Source organism: Etheostoma cragini, chromosome 16, assembly GCF_013103735.1.
Source record: "Etheostoma cragini isolate CJK2018 chromosome 16, CSU_Ecrag_1.0, whole genome shotgun sequence".
Lineage (NCBI taxonomy): Eukaryota > Metazoa > Chordata > Actinopteri > Perciformes > Percidae > Etheostoma > Etheostoma cragini.
This window is the reverse complement of record NC_048422.1, coordinates 11,812,998-11,823,344: the sequence shown is the minus strand read 5'-3', so window position 1 is coordinate 11,823,344 and position 10,347 is coordinate 11,812,998. Positions and strand designations below refer to the sequence as shown.

Genomic DNA, 10,347 nt, shown 5'->3' with positions numbered 1-10,347 from the left:
TTTGCACAGTTGTCTTAGGGATAGCTTTGTATGACACGTTTGTCATACTTGCCGCCATGCAACAACTGAACAAACTCCCCCCACTAAAGAACAGATTATATCGTTTTTAAAGAAAATAGTTGTTTTTCTCTTTTTAGTGGTGACAAACAGGAAACCACAGAAAAGGACCAACTCTACTTTATCTTTCAATGACATGAAATCACAACAGCGACTTTGAGAATATTCAACAAAACCTGCAGGTAGGCTAATGGATTGCCATGCCAGTCTGTGACCGCATAATAATATTTAAAAAGGAGAACACAAGTCTGTGGTGAAAAGTCCTTTTTCATTTAGTAGTTTACGAGGAGACCGTGAAGGCAGCATGGACACATACGCACCCACCCGCCCTCACTCCCTCCTCCCTGAAGCTCCGCTATCTTTAGCACCGCCACGGATTACAGTACGCAGTGTGTCACAGACAGCGTCCCGCTTCTACCTGCTCTGCTTATCGCTGTGTGTAACGTTACACTGCGCTTTCTCGCATAAAAACAAAATATAAAAATCAAACGGAAGTAATGGGGGAATGACATCAAACTCCGTCCCAGTCTGCGGTTCTCCGTCCCCGAGAAGACCTCAAGGATGCTGCTCCTCTCCAGCCCGCGGAACGGACGCCTGCGCCGGGCCTCGCTACTGCTGCTCGCCACGCTCCTTCTGTGTTTCGCCCCTGTCAGTGCTAGCCTCCCAGGTAAATACACACCTTAAACAACACACCTTACAAACACAGAGCCAGCACCAGAAAAACCAATTACCCTCAAAAGTGTAAGCTCATTTGTCCGTCTCCCTGTTACTGAGGCATATTTAACTAAGGAGCTCGTGACAAACACCACGACAGGGTCTTTTTATTTGAAGAGCGTTTTAGTGTGACACGTGTGTTTTAAATACTTTTCTATTGTTTAGGTGTTAGTTTTGGTGTTGGTAGAGTAGGCTAGCTTGCTAGTATGGGATACCCCATTAATTCAGATGGATGTTTTGGACAGGTTAGACAAGTATACGTATACCTCTGAGTGGGTGACAGAAGAACACAAGGAAAGAAGAAAAAATACAGATTCCCTTCCTTGCATGCTCACTAGGGGTAGGCTACACTGTGTGTGTGTGTGTGTGTGTGTGTGTGTGTGTGTGTGTGTGTGTGTGTGTGTGTGTGTTGGGGGGGCAATGATTGCTGTTGATGTGTGCAGGGGAGATAATCTCCTTCTGAGGTTTTAACACTGAAACCCTGTGGGAGCACCAACAGCTGGACGCACATGTAATCTTTAGCCTTTATCTTATACACACACACACACACACACACACACACACACACACACACACACACAAACTGCCCTCACACTGAACATTACTGCCTTGACCTGGACACAAGCTTGTGTGAATTTATAGCCTTAAATATATATTTTGGAACCAAAACATAAATACATCCATGGTATGGTTCAGTCCAGTTCCTTAAAGTCTGTGCATGAAATCAAAAGCACCTGTAGCTTCATTTTGCTTGTGCAAGACAAAGAGGATGGAAAGAATGTGACGCAGTGCCAGTGTTGTTGTTTTTTTCCATGTAGGGTAAATTTGTGAAGTGTCACGATATTCCACTTTTTGTCAAAATTCAACCAATGCAAATATCATTGATTCTCTCTCAAGTGCTAAAAAAAACAAAACTGCATGGAAAACACTAGTGTAGTTTTCCAGTGTCCTAATAAAATCATAATTTTGGACAAGATGGAGAGGCAGACAAAGCTGTCAGTACTGTTGCCTCCAATGTGTCTCTTGGTTTACATGTTCAGAAAGGAATGTTCGGTGTCATCAGCTGTCTAAGGATCTTTCTAGTCAGATGCAGTTTCAACACCTGTTGTGTTTGAACGCAGCTCGTTTGTAACAATGTGTGACAGTGTGTCAGTGTGTGGGCTATTGTTTGAGTATGTTATATTGAAATAAAACAAGGCAAAATAACACCTAGTTCACTCCACGGTGAAGTAAGTAATTACAGCAGATTGCATTGTGTAGCTGCATAAAAATTCTATTGGAGTCACATCTTTTTAAGTAAATGGGACTTTATAAAGACAGTTGAAAATGTTGGAGACATCTACAGAACCTCAAAAAAGCACATTCCGAGCAACCAGTGAGTCAGGTTTCAGGGTGATTTTGCTGGAGTGTGACAACAGCATGAAGGGCATAATAATCAGGTGGCTGATTCAGCAACACATCGACACATTGACACATCATGTGTAAATATGCCAGAAAGCTTTCATAGAACATTTGGTTCTTTTGATGGAAGTAATCCAAAATCTCCATAAACCCAATTGATTGCATAAATGACATATAGTCTTCTGGCAAAGATACAGAATTAATTACGTTTTAACATGCAGACTTTGTTTTTTAATTCAGGCTGAGTGAGGCGCGTCGAATTAGCAGCAGAAAGTCTCTTCTTTTTTTTTTTAACTGATTTATTTGCATGTTCTTGCTGCTCTAATTTTAGCATATTTTCCCATAGGAATATCATCTTTACTTCTCAATATTCTAATTCAACCTGACCATTGTTGAGCTGCCACGTTTAAATGCCAGGTTTGTCATTCACCAAACCCACATAGAGCTGAGACTCTGCCCCCAGGCCTCGTCCTCCACCAGGATTAATCTCTTCAGTGTTACACACACATACACACAGCCACTGGCTGCAGTGTTTTTCAATCACCTTTTTTTTTGCCCTGCGGCAAAATTAGTCATCTGCGTACGTTGTAATAGGGATTGAGAGCAATGAATAGTCAAGGGGAACGACACACACGCTGCCCTGGGAGATACCACTTAGAAGATGACAGAGTTCACACATAATGACTTGTATCCTCATATGACTGGAGATTAAATGCATGTTCCACGTATGTATGTATGCTATTAAAAGACCAGGTATTGGTTTGATGTCATTTTGTCAGATTTGCCAAAAATAATAGATTTCTTTTTTTTTATAGATGATATTTTTGGGAATTTTAAGCCTTTATATCCATAAGACAGATGAAGACATGAAAGGGGAGAAAGAGAGGGGAAATGACATGTAGCAAAGGGCCGCAGGTCGGCGTCAAACCTGCGGCTGCTGCATCAGGAAGTAAGCCTCTACTGTATAAACGCCTGCGCTACCGACTGAGCTAAACCGGTCACTCTCTAAAAGGTTTTGATGGGAAATCATCAAATCTCCCTTTTTTATAACTTGATTTGATATTGTATGTGAGTTCACTGCTTCCAGGAAGTAATTTAGTGGAATATGGATTTTATAGCTTACAAGTTTCATATAGATCTGTTTGGTAGCCTGTGTGGTCTTTGAGGGGATTTTCTTAGTGAGAGAAAGGGAAAATTACCAACCAATTATTGAAATTATGCAACATCCAGGAAAGATATTGATATGCCCCATTGTGGTCTTTGAGAAAACAAGTGGTCAGCCAAGGCTTTCCTGTGGTAGCTCCTTCAAGCCACATCGTTCTCTCTCTCTCTCTCTCTCTCTCTCTCTCTCTCTCTCTCTCTCTCTCTCTCTCTCTCTGATTTTCTTCATGTGAGAGTTTCTCGGCTACCAGACCTCTCCAGGAAATGAGAGGGTCACAATTAATCAACTTACAGAGCAGTTACAAGCGCAAGTTTGCATTTGTGTGTAGCCACATCCTTACCAGGAATGGTAGTGTCTGCGTTGCCTAATTTAAAGAGAAGCACCGGTAATATCAGCGCTGGTCTGTTTTACGTACTGGAGCAAGTACTTTTGATAACAAGACACTGGTTAAAATAATAATAGGTTTGCTATTGAAAACTGTTGTAAACCAAATTAGCCCAATCTAATTGGGCTAATTGTTTACATTGGTCAATCCAATTAAAGAAATACTCTGAACTGAATTAGTTTTTTTTTTAATTCTATTTTTGCATAAGAGACTTTTAGAACAAGTGGACCAGCCAGAGGGCCAGAAACATGATGACCATAAAAAAGAAAATGAAAAAATACAATCGGGAATCAGGAAGCTTTTATTTGCCCCATACTAGCTGCCATTGTATAAATCCTTTTAACTGCGTTCTGTTTGCTGCGGGGTGTGCTGCTCTGCTCCACTCTAATGATAATTCCACAGTAATTATCCCCCATGTAATGGGTTACACTCGTCATTGTCTGACATGACAGAAGGAACGGCAACAGAAAAGATAAATGGCAGAGAGGAGGAGAGATAAGACCGTAGGGACATAACTGCAGCAGGAGAGGCAAAAAACAAAGACTTGTTCCACCTTCTACAAACTGGAATTTCATTGTTGATGACAACACTATTTGATGTTTTTTTCGTTGGACCTTTATGTCTCAACTCACATAAGCACCTCAACTTTAGTGTGTGTGTGTGTGTGTGTGTGTGTGTGTGTGTGTGTGTGTGTGTGTGTGTGTGTGTGTGTGTGTGTGTGTGTGTGTGTGTGTGTGTGTGTGTGTGTGTGTGTGTGTGTGTGTGTGTGTGTGTGTGTGTGTGTGTGTGTGTGTGTGTGTGTGTGTGTGTGTGTGTGTGTGTGTGTGTGTGTGTGTGTGTGTGTGTGTGTGTGTGTGTGTGTGTGTGGTTAACAGGTGATTAGTCATGCCCCCATTTTCCACCAAGTGTTGCAAGAAATGTTACATGTAGTCATGGCATCAGATTGTGGTGGGAACCTAACACCTACTATACACTATTACTCTGAAACTGATAAGGTAGACAGTTTCCACACATTTAGTCATGTAATTCAGACGCTGTTTTCTGAGAAGTGAAGCTATTTAAGTTGACGTGACAGCTTTTTCCGCTATGTTGTTAAAGACTTAACTGTTTTTAATGCCCTGGCTGAGCAAAGCTGAGGAACAAAATGTGCTATTTTTTTGTTATAATACACTGTTCTCTATCTCTGAAGTAGCTAAGAAAGACATAACTTATTGTCTTTCTATAGCCTCGGTTTTCATTTCAGTCTATCAAACATGCTTTTTATTTTCACGCGCTTTGTTAAATTTGTTAACCTCTGGGCACCTTTATTTGAACCGCTTAATACTGCTTTCTTTTAACAATCGTAAAATAATCTTTTGTCTGTTCATTCATAGTAGATTTTATTGGACATTTTGTATAGTGCAATATGGAAAAATCCTTGTATTACAGTATGTCATTTTTTTCATCACTATATCAATTCATGATATTGACCTTTTCTGTTTTTACATAAGATAAACTGACAGAACACTTAGTTTCTGGCTAATTCCTTATTGAAATAAATCCCTAAAAACATGACACTTGATCACATTGATGCAAAAAATTGTGTTAAGACAGCTACGAGTCAATTACGTTTTGATCAGAAATAGTCCAATATCGTTTATTGCGTTTCTATTCAGCAAATCCCATGTTTGCACACTTGGATTGAGTAGATGATGCTTGGCCAGAGTTAAAAAAGTATAGCAGCCACTGTATAATCAGTATGACAACATTTCTGACAATGATACATTTATGTTGTCTAATGGCTTACAAAGCATATCCAGTCTTTTCCCTAGCTTTGTAGAAAACGTAAGTGCACGTATTTGGACAGGGGTTTAGGCGTCATTCCTCAAGAAAATTTGATTTTTATCAATTAAAACCGGATAAGCGGATGAAGATGGATGGATGGATGGAAGCTTAAAGACAAAACTGGCTTAAGAAGTCCGCTGGGGACCGAATACAAACATTAGATCTGTGAAGAAGTTACTTTCATTCGGCTTAGGTGCTGCCCAACACGGCTTGGTACTGCACCTAAACCTCTTAATGGCGGGGAAAACCTGATATCATATTGTCTAAATTCTATAACTCACAGATACAATAGCAGTGTTTGTCTCAGCTAATGCCAGTGAAAACAAAGCAGTAGAAACAGGCTGCTTGGCATCTGTTTGTTTTTTGTCATTTGGGAATGAGGCATGGTGAATAAACAGGAACGTAGCAGCATGGCTACACAAAAAGCCATACACAAACACGGGCACTCATACACACACTTTATCCATATGGACATAAACCGTGTGGTTACATATCAAGTGAAGAGCACCAAGCAGAGCTCTTAAGTTTCCACTTGATTTTGGAGTGTTTGTCTTACTTCCTGTCTGTTATCAGAAGGCCAGGAAATGCACACAATGGGAGAGTATGACCCTCCTGGCCAACCCATTTACTACTTCCTCTCTAAATCTCTCTCACATGCACACACAATTACAGATTGGGTGGCATTTGTGTTATTGTATCTGTAGAACAGCTTGAAGGAGCACAGGTTAACGGAGACAAGAGAGTGTTCCCTTGCTTGCCGGTGTGTCTCTGCGTGAGTGTAGGTGTTTATCAGGCTGTGTGAGAATGCCTCGGTTTGCCTCTCGGTTCTTCCTGGCAGAGCTGCGGCTGAGCACACAGCCTGGCAACAGCAGCAGCCGATGGTTAGGAAAGTCATTTTCACTTGTTCCAAGGTCTACTTTCTGAGTCCCTGAGTTACATCATGTTTTTTCACTGTCTTTGCCGATCTCGAACGTCCTGATGTACTGCAGGAAAGTGTCAGTTACATCACCAACATGTCAGTTATGCTGGTTTCTTGTTTTGTACTTCTCTGCCCCTGTCTCCTTGATTGAGCTCTCTAATTAGCAACAGTACTGTGTGGGAGGCATGTTGGTGCAAGGCCACCCTCCTATGGCCACTTGACATTCACTTCTGTGGCTTCTTTGTTATCCTGGTAGATAGATTTGAGCTGCTTTTGTCATATAATTATCAGTGATGAGCATCTTCATTGGTTCAGCTGTGTTTGGGGGAAAAAAAGTGCCATTATGTATTTGTGAGTTTGGTCAAATTATAATGATTAAATCTTCTGGTGCACCAAAATCATATTATCGTGGTTAGAACAAAAAGATTTAATTGAACTGTTGGTGAATGGTAATGAATGCAGTTTCTGCTGGATTTGACCGCAATTCACCCCTGATATTCACCCGTGCTTTTCTTTTTCTCACCGATGCAATGCCTCACATTTTAATATTGAAGCGTGTGTGTGTGTGTGTGTGTGTGTGTGTGTGTGTGTGTGTGTGTGTGTGTGTGTGTGTGTGTGTGTGTGTGTGTGTGTGTGTGTGTGTGTGTGTGTGTGTGTGTGTGTGTGTGTGTGTGTGTGTGTGTGTGTGTGTGTGTGTGTGTGTGTGTGTGTGTGTGTGTGTGTGTGTGTGTGTGTGTGTGTGTGTGTGTGTGTGTGTGTGTGTGTTAGCTCAATGATTGCTAGCTCAATGATAATAAAAACAGCCATTTGTTTTTTAAATATAGAGGGCATTGCTTTATCGCCTTCATAATGGGTTTTAAAAACCTCTTCCTTTTTTGTCTTAGACACCAGTCATTCATTTAAATGCCAGACAGATTGCCAGAATTTGCAATCTGTCTTTTTTGTGCATGATATGTAGGTTTGGGACAAATACATTAAATGATTCAGCAATCCAATTGAGCTACAGTCTCTTGCAATGGAACATTGCTAAATTATTACCCCAATATCTTAATACACTCTGTGATTCTGAGGCGTAGGTATATCTTCCTTTTTACTATTGACACATTTACTCCAGAGCTCTTGTCATTAATGGCTGTCTGACATTTAAAGGATAGCACATGTGTATTATTGTGTGTATGTCTACAGAAAAAAGTCTGAGACTAAAGCATTTGTCCATCTCTTTTCTTAAAAAAAAAAAAAATCGGTGAAACTGACAGCATTTCATAATGCAGTGAATAAATGCAGCCTAATACGTGACAAATTATTCCTTCTGTACAAAGAATCTTTCAAAAGACTGACACTGACAAAGAGCCAGTTTGGTCTTGTTATGTTGTCCTTGTAATGTGTTAATCATAATATGAAGCGTCGTCCTTGTAATGCATTGAACATAATATTAAACATTCTGAGTAAGCCCTTACAAAATGCACCCATACTAACAAACTAGCAAACGCACATATCTGACACAATGTATTCTAAATTGTCTAGGGTCAAGGATTGGTTACTCATTTTTTTTAAATAACCAAGTTAGTGGAGAGTCACTTTAGAATAAAGCGTAGTCTGTAGTTACATTTGTGATTGGATTTAAGAAAGAAAACTAGAAAAGAAGAAAAGAACAATGAATTGAATCTGCATTTTTTTTTAAGTCCTGCATAGTCTTATGACATACAAATGCCCAAGACTTAATTCCTCTACACACAGGTTTCCAGATTTCCATTGACATTTTATTCTTCTCTTATGTCATGGAGGTTGAAGAAAATCAACAAGGACACGTGAACAAGATCAGACAAAGGTTTGATACCTGAGGAGGGAAAATAAATAGCAACCATGTGGCATGTACAAATAGAAGCCTCAACAACTGAGGGAGAAGGGGAGGGAAAACAATGGACAGGGTTAAACGTATTTCTTTTTATTCAATTTTCAAACGGCATACAAAACATACGATTCACAACATGAACATAACTGTGTTCTTGAAGGCTGACCAGGCTCCATCCCCCAGGTTCTGCATCAAGACCTTTTTTCTATATGTCAACAACAACGTATCTAAACATTCTGGTGTTTTTTGGGGGGCTGAAGAACTGGATTCAAAAAGTAACCGATGGAAATGTTGCAAATATCTAAAAATATCAAACCTAGGGATTCCAAATTGCTGTACCACATTCTCAAAGGATTTGAATACGCCACAGAGATATACAGTAGATCCCCCAGTGTGGCAATTCCCTTTTCCAAACAATCCCTCAAAAAAGGGGAGATCTACCAGTACATCAATTTGGATATAACCTAACTATTGATGAAGTATAAACGGATCCATTTCAAACAGCTTGGGCCACCTTGGCCCAAATCACATTTAAGTGAGAGATTATTGGATGTTTTTTTTGTCAGGTGAACTATTTTTGATGAAATCAAGAATGAGGGGGCATGGCACTTGAGTCACACTAAAGGGATGTGGAATAACTTGGCAACGGGGCAGAGCAGGTGAGGCATGAATAAACGTAGAGGGGACAGAGTTGTTGCCAAGCCGTGGGAAAAGACAGCGTGACTAAAAACAACAACCAACGATCTAAGACGCTCAGTGAGTTGTCTACCTGCATGTTAGTGTGTCTCTTGGTCTTGGTTAGTAAGCTTTCTACCCATAATTACTGTACAACGGTGAATAAACCGTTGGCCCTCTGCTACTGATGATTTACAAACATCCCAATCCTTTAGCTCTTTCTTTGTCTTTGACACACACACAAAAACAAAGCTTCTCAGATTAAACACTCCAGTGCTCAATCCCTGAGGCAGACCAGTTGTGAGAAGATGTAGATGTGTGTGTCCATTTCCCTTGGGGGTTGTGATGATATATAGACTTGTCATATTGCGTGTGTTTGCATGGGTGTGTAATGTGTATGTCTTATTTATCCGTAGTGTTTTCCCACTTGTGATGCTGGAAGATCAACATTTGCATTATTATTTCTTCAACGGTTTAGTTTCCAGGATTGTAGGTTTTGCCAATTTTAGCGATATACTATTGAATTTTTTTTCTTTAAGTTCAGCTATGGTTTTAGGATTTCTATCAGATTTAATTACATAAGATTAGATTTTGTGGATCCGAAATTGGAAAAAAAATTACAGAAATTCTGTTATAGTTAACACCTATGGTGGATTTATTTATTTATTTATTTATCTTTTAGACAAAATGTACACAAAAAACCTGTATACAGATACAACTGCCCGCCCACCTGCCCTGTCTTCTATCTGCTCTTCATCTCTGCAACACTGCACATGCACTCCTGATGTTACTGGCCTTGTTGCCATGGAGGTCATTGAGACTTCTCCCTCAGCAATCAGCTGTCATGTGTAATTTTCTTCTTTCATGTAGCAAAAAAGAGGAACAACTGCACTCTGTTGAAAAACCAAAAAATAAAAGGTTTTCAATATTGTTTTGTTTTTATTTTAATTTTTAAATAATTTATATTAACAATAAGCCAGCTGTGGCTCGCTGAGCCACAGCTGGCTTATTGTATATATTATGTTATTGTATATACTTATAAGCAGGCTCAACCCTTTTTATAACAACACTGTTCTGTCACCTATAGACTCGAACAACTGACCTTTTAAAACTCATTATCATAAAAAATAAAAATCCAGATTTCCGCCCCCCTTATATCACCTCTAGTCTGTTATGTCAGTATCAACACCCACTGTGCCGTTCACCTTTAGCTGGACGGCTGTGTCGCTCTGCCTGGCTCATTATCTGACAGCGCCCCGGGTCTCAACGTGCCCTCTGCTACCAAACACCTTGTGTGTGTGTGTGTGTGTGTGTGTGTGTGTGTGTGTGTGTGTGTGTGTGTGTGTGTGTGTGTGTGT

At 40.1% G+C, this 10,347-nt stretch overlaps 1 protein-coding gene across 2 annotated transcripts in view; it reads left to right on the top strand.

The window, feature by feature from the left end:
* The first annotated feature begins 410 nt into the window (after positions 1-410).
* The window catches only part of npdc1a (neural proliferation, differentiation and control, 1a), a 20,951-nt gene continuing 11,014 nt past the window's right edge, over positions 411-10,347 (top strand). The window contains exon 1 of one of the 2 annotated variants that reach the window (XM_034896582.1): positions 411-724. In XM_034896582.1, coding sequence (XP_034752473.1) covers positions 619-724 — 106 coding nt within the window. In that variant the 5' untranslated portion in view covers positions 411-618. The remainder of the gene's footprint in view (positions 725-10,347) is intronic. The other variant, XM_034896580.1, reaches the window with a different exon arrangement.